At 37.6% G+C, this 13226-nt stretch overlaps 1 protein-coding gene and 1 long non-coding RNA gene across 2 annotated transcripts in view; one reads left to right on the plus strand and one right to left on the minus strand.

Moving 5' to 3' along the window:
- Positions 1-13226, plus strand: part of LOC309644669 — a 546086-nt gene that overhangs the window by 194020 nt on the left and 338840 nt on the right. The gene's annotated exons all lie outside the window — the stretch shown is intronic.
- EPRS1 (glutamyl-prolyl-tRNA synthetase 1) overlaps positions 1-13226 on the minus strand; it is a 67388-nt gene that overhangs the window by 21154 nt on the left and 33008 nt on the right. The window contains exons 17-18 of the mRNA XM_082426133.1: positions 11801-11918; positions 6269-6628 (exon numbers count right to left, since the gene is read on the minus strand). Of these exons, the coding sequence (XP_082282259.1) occupies positions 6269-6628; positions 11801-11918 (478 nt within the window). The remainder of the gene's footprint in view (positions 1-6268; positions 6629-11800; positions 11919-13226) is intronic.

Below are 13226 nucleotides of genomic sequence, written 5' to 3' on the forward strand. Positions count from 1 at the left end.
CCCAACTGAGACACTTGTGACTTCAGCAGAGAAGGACAGGCAAAGGGCCCACGCTGGACACCTTACCTGAATGGTGATACCATCTAACCAAAAACTACACTATATACTATGTACTATACCACTGGAAAGTCAAGGCATCAATCAAAACAGAGAAAAAGTGCCTCCCAATTACCTTATCCAAGTTTTATGGCTATGTTCTAACAGTGCTCCAAATAGCTAAGAGGAACCCAACACAAGCAGGAAGAATACTAAAATGGGGGTCAAAGGAACACAGGAAGAACCGGTATACCTTCAAAGAATTTGCATGTACAAAATAGCAACTGACATTTCCTTGTCCGATACTTTATGATACAGTTTTGCTGCCTGTTAGAGTCTGCCACACTAGGCATCACAGAGGAAGTAAAGGTAAGAGGAGAAATTGCAAAGAGAAATGAGTAGGTTGTCTGATTTGTACTCCTGACCTGTCTCTTGTTTATATTCTGTCTTTAGAACTGAATGTTTCCACAACAAAATCCTAAGAAAAAGAACATAGCTAATCAGACACATAAGAATCAAGAAACTTCCATCAGCTAAAAGAAAGAAAATGGCATAAAATAGTTAAGGGACTTTCCTGTAACCATTTCTACAAAAAGAGGCCTATTTGAAAGAAGTTCCATTTTATACTATAAGCAGGTATTGACTAGAGTTTGAAGTCAGATGGCACACATTTCACAAAGGAAAAACCCTTGTGTGGCAAGATTACAATTTGAAATATTATAGAGGAGAAAATTAATATGGACAAACCACTTGATTACTGAATGAAATATACTAAAAGTGGGGTAAAATTATGTATGTCTATATCCTCTCCAACTAAATTATTATTAGTTAACTAAACTATTCAGGTTATTTTTCGAAACAGTGAAATCATACTACTTGCTATGCAGTCTTATCTGATGATTTAGAAGGTACCTAAAGATTTTTGAAAGAATTAGAATTATCAATATAAAACATAATTACTATCATTTTATGGCCTATTTACTCTGTGCCAGATCCTATGCTAAGTGCTTTACATGGACCATCTTATTTAATTCTCAAAACAACCCTTATCCATTTTATAGAAGAAAGCAGAAAAGCTTAGAAAGATTATACAGTAAGTGGTAGAGCGAGAATTTTAATCTACGGTTTATTCTAGAGTCTTTCATCTTGAACACAATAGTATGTATTCGCATTACAGAAGGTATGAGACAATGATCTAAATTTCAACGTTCATTTTAATCCTACTAACTAACATGCCATGAAGACTGCTTTTTCAAAAGAGGTCTTTGATTCTTACTTGAATACGTCTCATAGAATGAGAAAAAAATAATTTCTTTTAATATTCTAGTTTTCTGGATTAAAAGACATTTACAAAGAGAAATTGGATAGTACTACTCAGTAGTACAAGATTACACAACAGCAGAATGTTAAAAAGCACTTGTTAATAGATCTTAAGTCTTTAATGGACAAAGACTGTTTTAAACTTACCTAACATGTGCCAACACAGACAAGAAAAAAGTTTTCAATAAATAATTGTTGATGCGGATGAATGAGAATGGAAACAGCCTACAAAAAGACTTCAGTAAAGGTTTAAGATGGGAATTTGAGGACGTAAAAATGACACTGAAAGAATGATTTAAAACATGACTGAAAATGTAGAAAATGGACGAGAACACACCTGGGTGGAATGCATGAAAAGTACACAAACTGTTTTTGCAGCAGCCACTGGATGGAAACATTTCCTCATGGGGAAAGGAGGTAACTTTAATAAAAAGAAAAACCTAGAACTTAACCAATTCAAAATAGTAAGAACAGAACCTTTCAAAATGGCCTCAGCACCTCAACAATCAGTGAAAAAAGCTTTAAAAAATACTTTTTTCAAACTTTATTTTTTTCCAACTCTATTCACAGTCACCCACCTTTGCTCCTTACTAACACAGCTGAGGGAATTACACCTCCACACATTAATGACGACTCCCCAAAGTAAAGATTCTCACTTTGCTGGGGGGTCGGGGGCGGGGGTTAGTGGTGAATGGTAATCAGAAAAGGGAGTCTTTTAAATGAGGGAGGGGGAGTGCGAAGCTTGTATCATATTAAAAAGTCTGCTTGGAGATTTAGCAAACTTAAAGTTTGAAGGTTTTCAAAGAAAGGCATTTTTTCTCTAAGTCAATGGATTAGAAATCTATGTTTAGCTTAAGCCTGTAAGAAACAGCCCGTTTACTGAACCTGGATCCCAGGAACCAATACAGCATAGGAAAGGGCCCAGACTCCTCAGTCAACCTGGATTAGAACACCTGTTTTGCCGTTTCTCACCTGGTTCACTTACCTACATCACAACGTATCTGTTACTTTTCTGACACAAATAAATCAATACAAACTCCTCTGATTTTCCTAGAAGATTCTTCAGCTGAAGTAAGTCTTATGAAATGTCTTGTTTCACAAGATGGTTGGATTTATACTTGCTTAGAGCAAAAGTAACTTTGCATTAAGTACCACATACAAATATAGCAGAAACCCACTAACACAAATTCCAAACAAGAAGCTCAAAACCATCAAGGGAAAGACGGGTTTGTTTCTTCTCATTTTCTCCGCCTACGACATTTATTTTTTGGCCTGAGAATTCTTAAGGCTATTTGGGGTGGGTGTGAGGGGTAGTGGTTTTCTAGAACAGTCTGTTTAATGGACAAAGGGATATAACAATGTGTCTCCTTTCTTGATAAACTGTGATTTGGGTTTTAAAACCAAAAACATTGGTGTAAAATACAAAAGAGCAAAGGTTGGAGAAACATTTAAGATGAATTACTGGGGGCATGAAATGCAAGGTGCTGTGAATTAAAATGCTGCCAGCGCAGAAGTAAAAGGTGACCAGCACCCCCTCGACATAGACGAGGTTTGACAAGACCAAACAACTGTGGATTATTATTTTGATTCAACATAGTCATCATCTGATCTTACTGCCATTCATTACTTCAATTTTTAAAATCCTTAACTATAAAGGTTCTGAAAAGTCTTTCCTCTAAGGGAAAGACTTTTCAATAATAAAGGGCCCGGGCCAGACAGTAAATATATCAGGCTTTGCAAGTCTGTTGCAACTCCTCAGCTCTGGAATTACAGCGCTAAAACGGCCATGGACAATATGTAAACTAGTAAGTGTGGTCGTGTTCCAGGAACATTTCACTTACAGAACACAGGTGCAGGCCACAGTTTGCCAAGCCCTGTCCTGGAGTCTGAAGTGTCATAGTATTCCATAAAGCCTTTGACTTACCATTTTCTGACTCCCATTTCAAGAAATACTATAAATTCATGTTCAAAACACTTCACTCAAATTTCAAATCAGAAGAATCTGTTCAAAACCAAAACTTTATTTTTTGGGACTGCAACTTTAAAACTTTCAAATACTTAAAATCTGAAAGTGGCCTTAACTATTAAAGTAACTCAGCAGTAAGAGTTATTAAATATTTGGTGTGTTCTTGGATTTCCACCTCACACTCTGCTTGATCCAGCACTGTAACACAACCATCTACTGGGCAGGAGGAAAAGGAAAGGGGAGCAGAGGGTGAACTTGAAGGTTTTAATTCTTTGCCCACATTATGCTCATATTCTGCCTTCATGCTTAAAAGTTCGTGCATGGAATCACCGATCTGATCCTGAAAAAGAAAAGGGTGGGGGGGAACGAATAGAGGAAGAAAAGTCTCATTGAAACCTGTAACTATAAAACCTCAGCCAACCACTTTCCTTATTTTAGTGGTAGTAACATGACGTACGAAATGGAATGACAAAGTGGCTTAGACAAATTATTAATGTAAAACAAGCACAGACTTGCTTAATAAATAATAACAAACTAGTAAAACCATGACTCTCTGGTGCTTAGAACGTCTCTAACTGGAAATGACTTGGGAATGAGTCAAAATTGGAATCCACGCTTTGCAAACTTCAGGAAGTTACTTTTACATTCCTATTCACTTCAGAAAGTAGTTTCTCATTGGCTACTAAAACCAACAAATAAAAAAAGGAGTATTATTTGAATATTATTGTATGTGGTGTTGTGAGAATTAAATGCAAAAATAGCAATGTATAGTGAACAGTGCCAGATATAGTCTACATAACACTTCCATTCATAGTAACTGCACTGGTTCTCAGGAAAAAAGAGCAATTTACTACTGTTAGCATTTAGAGAAAAAAATATATATATATAAGTAATATTTTGAAACACAGATATGGTACATTGTAGGCTTTCAATAAATGTAGGTTAAACTACACTGAAGTCAGATTCATTTCAGTATCACATTTATCATTATCAAAAAGCACCTAGTGAAAGTACCTGCCCAATTTCCAAAGAAATTTAGAGTTTTTTACCCACAGGCTGACTTTCATAACTTCAACAGTGCTATTTTATGGATGTGATCCATTAACCCAGCAGGATGGGAAACTGAGTTGGCTGTTGCCGTGAGTATAATGGTTGCCGTTGTTACTGCCCCACACGTAAGCAGCTGACCAAGAATCAGCACAGAATATCACATACTCTACTCAGAATGAAGGAATGTAAAGAGCAAAGCCCTTCCCCTCAAATTACATCTAGAAAAGGGTCCATAGTGAGTGTATGACATATACAGAGAGTACAAATGCTCCTAACCTCACCACAGGATAGGAAACATCAAGGGTTTATATGCCCAACCCATACACCTACCAGCCTTCATTCCTTGAAGCAAAGCTGTTTTATAGCATCACAGCTATGCAGGACTTCAACAGGCTCGTTGAAGAGAAAGGAGAAAAGATTTCTCACACTTCACAATGAAGAGACAAAAATAATAACTCCTGGAGCAAAACCCAAGATCTCCCCAAAGCGTTTGCTCTCCTCAGCAGAGGTCAAATGTCCACGAATGAAAGTATCTTAGGGGACAGGGTTTCTAGTCGGATGCAGAAAAACTTGTTAATGAGGTGAGGAATTTACAACCTCAAGTTACTCAATCATTCTCCCACCAAAGCCCAGGATATTGACCAGACGACAGATCCCTGGGAACACTTTAGAACAGATCTCCTCCAGTCACGTAAGTCAAGCCCAGTGGTTCGTCACATCTCTCTGTGTTCATGCCACAGCCCAGATTCTACAGTTTTTGGTAGCTTACTTATCCAGTTACAGCACTACTAATTTGATCATGTTTTAGAACTATGCTACTATTTGAGTAGAACTACATGACGTGATTATTAAACTTGATTCTTCTCTATCCCAGATGCCATTCCTTTTGCCTCTTATTTACAGCAAGCAATCCTGTACCACACTCAGTGCTACCACCCACTTGGCTAAATGTTTTTCCTAAAGATATCATTAAAACGAGAATGAAATTTATACTTCAGTCAAAATGTGGTATCACCTGAGGGCTCCCCTACGAAAAGTCTGAAATAGTCACTGGTCAGAAACCTCTTGACAGCTCATTATTCCCTGAATATACCTCAAACTTTTGCTGGTGCATCTTCTACACCCAGTCCCAGGCCAGCGGCATCAGCACCGCCTGAACAACTTTTTACAAATGCATACTCTCTGCATGCTCTGGACTTACTGAAGCAGACACTCAAGAGGTAGGGCCCAGCAGTCTGTGTTTTAGCCGGCTCTCTGGTAATTCCGATGCACAATAAAGCTTGAGAACCACAGATCTACACTAAGAGTACCTCCTCTGAAAGTCATTCACCTTAAAGGGCTTCTTCTACTTCAGGACTACTTTAAATATCCTTTATAACTGTTTCCCCCTTGCCTGCCACTTGCAGACACAGACACTTCTTTTTTTTTTTTTTCCAAATCAGAATATTGATTTTATTTTCAAATGAAATATGCCCCTCCCCAAACCTTTTATTTCAAAGGTGTGTACGTTAAATCTTCTTGAAAATTTCTGCCCAGGAGCGTTCCCAGGATGGCATCATTGTGGCGAATGTCAGGATCTGGGATAAGAACTTGCATGCTCCCAGCATCTCTATTTCAGACACAGACACTTCTGAGAGCCATTTATACATATCATACAGGATTACAGTCTGTGCATGGCTCTTCCTCAGCCCCACGCCCCCACTAGATGGTAAGCTGTCTCACACTAATATTTCCAGAGCTTGGCAGATAGCACGTATCAATAAATGTTGACTGTTACGTCAAAATACTCAATCAGACAGTCTATAGACAACATGTCTCATAAGATGAGACTAGCCTAGGTCGTTTGACTTCATAAGCTTACTTACAATGTGTCTAAACTCGTTCCAGGATACTGACCTTAGGGGCTTTTTCAGCTTTCAGTTTACGAACCACCTCCCCTTGTGCAGCAACTTCATCATACAGAGATTTACTTTCCAGAATATCTGATGATGATTTAGAAGAAACATTCTGTATTATTGCAGCAGGAGGATTTCCAAGTTTATATTCCTGGCCAGTTTTCTCCTTATATTCAGCCTTCAAAGACAAAAGCTGTTTTACAGCTGCATCTATATCTTCCTTTGCTGCTTTCTTGGCTTTTAATTCACGAACCACATCCCCTTGAACAGCCACTCTGTTGTAAAGGACCAAGGAATCCTCAGACGTAGCGCAAGTATTATTCAAAGAAGGAGCTGACCTTGTCTTAAGAGGAGTAGCTGCCTACAGAGGCAGAAAACCAAAAGTAAAATTAATTCATGTTAAAAATCTCTCCACAAAATTATATCAAACTGTTTTCTAATGTTTTAAGTTAAAAACAAAATTTAAAAATTTTACTCCTTAAAAAGTTTAAATGAATAATCTCATTCCTAAAAATTTATCCTAATGAGAAATAACAGAAGTAAACAAAGGTAGAGGTACACAGATATTCACTGGAGCATTTTTATTACAGCAAAAAACTGAACCTAAATCATTACCATTAGAGGACTATTTAAAGAAATTATGACACACCCACCAGATCTGCTCTACCACACACTAGCTGTGCAACCTTGAATTAGTTACTTAAGCCAGTTCTGCTTTTTAACCATGAGAGGGATAATAATTGTATTGAACCCATCAGGTTGATGGGAAATAAAAGGTAATAAATCTACGTAAAGCTCTTAGTTACAAAGGCTGAGAAAAAGTAAATATCAATAAGTTAGGTATTATTACTAATTTTTTAAAAGATGAGATATATCTAGATTGTTGACAAGGCAAGAGCTCCATGAAATACTGTGAAACAATTTTATAGTAATGCTGTGAAACAATTCCATTTGTGTAAAATTATATATTTATAGGCATATGGTTGTATATAAGCATGTGCAACAAATCCAGAGATATGTTCCCTAAACTGATTTCTGGATAGTGAATAACTATACTGTATTTATTCTCAATGTCATGCTCTTCTTTCGCTTAGAATGTTTTCCTCCTACTGAAACCCTTCCAACTTTAAAACCCTGCTACACCATACCTTCCCTGTGACTTTTTTCTTTAATGGTCTTCTACTTAATTTCTCAGAATAATCTCATACATATTCATTGAGCCATATGTATTAAACTCCAAAATGTTTTGTCTCTACTCCAGAACTCTATCCTGATACCAGACCCAGTATTCTGAATGGTCTTCCAGACATCTTTACCTGGATAGCTAAGAGGCACCTCAAGCTGTATCAAAGTTGCATTTTACATGGAGATTAGGTTCTAAAATCACCATGTAAGTCAAAAACCACATACACTAAAAAATCAGTCCCCCAAAATTCCTTAAATCACTCATAATTTATAGTATATTTTTTGGTGAGGTATGTATATGTACAGTCATAAACATTAATATGCATATATAAGTGCATAATATTATATAATAAGGGAAGACTACAATAAAGGAAGCCATTGTATCAAAATTATATACAGTCTGTTCTGCTACACTTATTTTTGGTAAGATGAACTGACTCATTCATGGTTGGTAAACAGTGGAACAATATCTATATAATGCTGAAAAATCACATCACCTTGTACGTGATTTCTCCCAGTGTGTTTATGTTTTATGTCAAAGGAGCATAAAGGAAAAAGCTTACTCACAATTAAAGAGAAAGCTTTAGAAATACATGACAATCTTACAGAAGAATGAGAAAGTCTGTATAAGTGCATTCCTTTAGGGCAGGTGGTACTTTAAAAAAACTGTTTTCCATAACATTAAACCATCTAATGAAGGTGCAAGCACGGATGAAGAAGTTTCAAATATATTATATATCCTCTTCTGCTCAAAAAAAAAAAATGTTGAAGCAGGGTACTCCCTGGATCAGACTTTAATTTTTTAATTAATTAATTAATTAATTTATTTATTTATTTTTGGCTGTGTTGGGTCTTTGTTGCTGTGCGCGGGGTTTCTCTAGTTGCGGCAAGCGGGGGCTACTCTTCGTTGCGGTGTGCGGGCTTCTCACTGTCATGGCTTCCCTTGTTGCAGAGCATGGGCTCTAGGCACGCATGCTTCAGTAGTTGTGGCACGTGGGCTCAGTAGTTGTGGCTTGCAGGCTCTAGAGCTCAGGCTCAGTACTTGTGGTGCACAGGCTTAGTTGCTCCACGGCATGTGAGATCCAGGGTTCAAACCTGTGTCCCTTGCATTGGCAGGCGGATTGTTAACCACTGCGCCACCAGGGAAGTCCCCAGACTTTAATTTTGATAACACCGGTATCTACTGGAGGCAAATACCGTCAAAGATCTATATATCAAAAGAGAGAGCAGTACCCCTAAGGTTTAAGGCTGCAACAGTGGCTGACTGCAATGTTGGGTACAAATGCCCACCAACTGTATTTTAACTTCTATTAGAATCTGCGCAGGTTTCAAAGCTTTTCCAAAAACTTTTTGATACTCCTCCCACCAAGAAGCCTCTACATCCTCTCCCTTGAATCTGGGCAAGGTTATGACTGTTCAACCAATACAACATGGCAGAAGGGACTCTATGTGAGGTTTCCGAGGTTAAATCATAAACCATACAGCGATGCTTCGAACTTGTCTATTGGACGCTCACTTTTGGAGCCCTGATCTGTCATATACAAAGTCTCACTACCCTGAACATCCCCTGCTGAAGCTGTCTGTCAACACCTCCACTGAGCTCCTAGCCAACAGCCAGCATCAACTGCCACCCACATGGGTGAGCCATTTGGGATGTCCAGCCTCACTGAGCCTTCAATGACTGCTACCCAGCCACAATCTGAATGAAACCACAAAAGATGCAAGTTTTTAGTGGTTTGCCCCAATCCTACTTTTCCTGATTAGTATGTCATTTTGTAGAACATAAAGTTTTTCAAGAACACATACACTGGGGCTTCCCTGGTGGCGCACTGGTTAAGAATCCGCCTGCCAATGCAGGGGACACGGGTTCGAGCCCTGGTCCAGGAAGATCCCACATGTAGAGCAACTAAGCCCGTGGGCCACAACTACTGAGCCTGCGCTCTAGGGGCTGCGAGCCACAACTACTGAAGCTCGCATGCCTAGAGCCCATGCTCCACAACAAGAGAAGCCACCACAATGAGAAGCCCGTGTACCACAACGAAGAGTAGCCCCTGCTCGCCACAACTAGAGAAAGCCCGTGCTCAGCAATGAAGACCGAAAAAAAAGAACACATACATTAACTCATAGCATAATACTAATAACTTTACAGGAAATGTAAAAGATGAGAGGCACAGGTGTAAATTGGGACCAATGAGGGAACAGTAGCCAAATTTCCCATCTCGTGCTATTCTAGTATATATACTAGCGGTTCTCAAGGTGTGGCCTACAAACCCCAGAGGGTTTCTGAGACCTTTTCAAAGGAGGTCCGCAAGGTCACAGCTATTTCCATGATAATAATAAGATGTAATTTGTCCTTTTTGCTCTCACTCTCTCATGAGTACACAGTGCAGTTTTTTGGAGGCTAAGGCAAATTAAAAAGATTTGCAAAAATGCAAAACCATACCACTCTCCTAACTAAAAGTTTTCTTTTAGAAAACAGTTATATTTCATAAAAAAAAGTTATTTATATAAACATATGGTTGGGTTTATTATTGCTATTTTTTAAATGAATTAATAAATTCTTTTAAAACTTCTCAATTTTAATTTTTATGGCAAACACTGATAAATATAATCCACGTAAACGAAGGTCCTCAATCATTTCTAAGTGTGAAACCAAAAAGTTTGAGAACTGCTGGTATATAAATAGCACAAGGATTACTGCCCTACTTAAATTCTTACTTCTCTTCCTTTAATTTTCTTTTGGCTAAGACTACATAGCTTTTAGTTTGTGTAAATTAAAAGCTCAAGTCATGACATTCCGGCTCTTAACAGTTCCAAACTTGTATCTCCTAATAAACTGTGCTTCTGTCTTCCCTAGCTCAGGTCATTTACCACTCACTTACCTAGTCAACCAAAACAAAACTAGAAGTTACTGTCTTCCTATTCTACTTCCTGAATTCATGTCCTACTTTATTTCCTCCATGCCCTCATGCTCTGGCTTCCTGACCACTTATCACATCTTCTAATCCTACGTCCAATCCACCCTCCAAACTATCTTCTTCACTGCTACCAAATCTTCAATGACGACACAACTGCCAACACCTATGGACCCCAAACTATGCAGCAAGGTGTTCCAGGGAGCCACTGGAAATTCCTAGGGACACCACAGGATGTTTTAAATATCTAAGGTAAACAGTAACATATCCAACATCTGTCAAACACTGCATACTACAAGTTCAAGGTGGCTCGGTTTCAACATTAGAGTGTGCTATATTCCTTTCAATGATGCCATATCTTTGCAAAGCTGGATTTTTCACAGCTGTTGTGTTAAAAATCAAATACCACAGGAAAATCATTGTGGAAACAGAAAATAAGCATGGTAGTGTCCAATCTGAGTCCAAGGTTCAAGGAAAAAATAAAAGTATTATTTTTTTCTTTCAATTAATACGTCATTTTAAGAATGAAATAAAAATAAGAAATTTAAATATTTAACATTTAAGAACAAAATCTTTTATAAATGCAATTTAAGTTTCTTTTCCTTCAATTTATGTATATTATTTTTTTCAAATGGCTACTAAGTTACTGGGATATAAATATTTATCTAGTTGCTTGAACTTAACTACTTAATAAAGAGAACAGTTAGGAATTTCATTCAGCCTAGAGGTGTCATGAAAAAAATTACTGGGAAACTAAGGATGCTATGAAATGAGGAAATTTGAGGACCTCTGGCCTGCACAATAAACCCCCGAAATCTCTAGACATGTCACGGCCTCTCAAATCCACATCCTGTAAAATGAGGACAGAAGCTGTGTCTCTATCCAGAATGTCCTCCAGACCTGGACTGCCAGGAAGATTCCTAACTCATTCTTAAAGACAGAGATTAAGCATTACCCCCAAGATGAAAAAAAACCAGAAAGAGGCAAAGTTTCTTATCTGCCCTTTTTCTCTTTTCTGAACCTCAATGACTGTTGGGAGCTCCTCTCCAAGATGCACTGGAGTTTGATAAAGTACAGACAGGGGGCCAGAAAACCAGGTCACCGTCCTAACACTGTCGTAACGACTTGTCTTCTTGGACAAGGATCTACTGCAGCTCTATTAGAATTTAAAAAAGGCTTCTCTAAAAGATTCTTTTAATCTAGTCTTTCTTACTCTTTCACATAAAAAAAATTAACTTTTGAAAATCTTGTTTTGCAGGGTATTTTAAAATATTACAAGAAAGAACAACAACAACAAAAATCGCAAAAGTTAGAGTTATTGTCTTCTTAGATCTCAACAGTGAGGAAGACAATCTTTGTAAACAAACAGATTCTAAACCCTAGGACAGAAAGATCATTGATTAGAGACATATCCATAAAAGTCAATTATTTACCTCATTCTTTGTTGTTTCTACTTTGGTCTTTTCCTTTGACCCAGATGTTGGCATTTCCTTCGTATGCCCATCAGGAATGTATATCAGAATGCATGGAGCTTCTATGCAACTATATGGACTAAAAAGAAAATGAAGGGACAAAAAAGTTTGTTTGAACAAAATTATCTGAACAGCAATTAAAATTGAATTCCTAGATTAATTCAATGGCACTGTTAATACTTTTCAAGGTATAAGTATATAGTCCATTCTCTTATTCAAATCAGAGTCTCTTCAGAGTAGTTTAAAAACAATATATAAACATTGACAGTGCTAACCATAAACTTTCAATTTATGAACTTTCATGGATATGAAAATGCTAAGTCCAGGACAAAGTTACATCTACTCTGGCCACTAGAAATGGCATGAGTGGATGTTCATGGTCTCACTCTGGACTTAAAAGAAATTCATCTACATACCACACCTAATCTGCTTATGAGCAGAAGAATTTCTGTACAACATTTATTTTGTAGGAATTTCTCAATTCTAAAGGGTACAGTCATTAGCAAAATCCACTGCCCTTGAGACTACTCATAAGCAAAATATTGCTTTGAATTTTGTGGCAAAGGCCACACAGTAAAAGTAAGTGAGAGAATTTAGTGACAACAGAATCCTATACATCTCTTCAGTATTTCTGAATATGGCCATATTGAAATATAATTCACATACCAAAAACTCCACCCTTTGAAAGTACACTACCCCTGGTTACATAAAACTGTGCAACCATCACCACTATCTAATTTTAAACCATTCTCATCACCCTAAAAAGGCCCTTTGTACCCTACCTGCCAGCCTCCCATGCCTCTGGTCCCTAGCAACCACTAACCTTTGTTTGTATGAATTTGTCTATTCTGGACATTTCATATAAACGAAATCATACAATACGTGGTCTGTTGTGACTAGCTTACCTCACTTAGCATAACGCTTACAAGGTTCATGCGTGTTATAGCATGAATCAGCGCTTCACTTATTTTTATGGCTGAAAAATATTCCCTTGTATGGATACACCACATTTTGTTTATCCATTCATCAGCTGCTGGACATTTGGGTTGTTTGTACCTTTTGTCTATTACGAATGATGCTGCTATGAGCATTCATGTACAACTTTTTGTGTGAATATATGTTATTACTTTTCTTGGGTATATACATAAAAGTGGAAATGCTAGGTCAAATGATAACACTATATTTAACTTTCTGAGGAACTGCCACATTGTTTTCCAAAGTAACTACATCATTTTACAATCCTATTAGCAATGTATGAGGGTTCCAATTTCTCCACATCCTCAACACTTGTTACTGCCTGCCTTCTTGATTACAGCCATCCAAGGGGATACGGAATGATATCTCACTGTGGTCTTGATTTGCATTTCCCTAATAACTAATAATATTG

The sequence above is a fragment of the Balaenoptera physalus genome (assembly GCF_965194825.1).
Source record: "Balaenoptera physalus genome assembly, chromosome: 1".
NCBI lineage: Eukaryota > Metazoa > Chordata > Mammalia > Artiodactyla > Balaenopteridae > Balaenoptera > Balaenoptera physalus.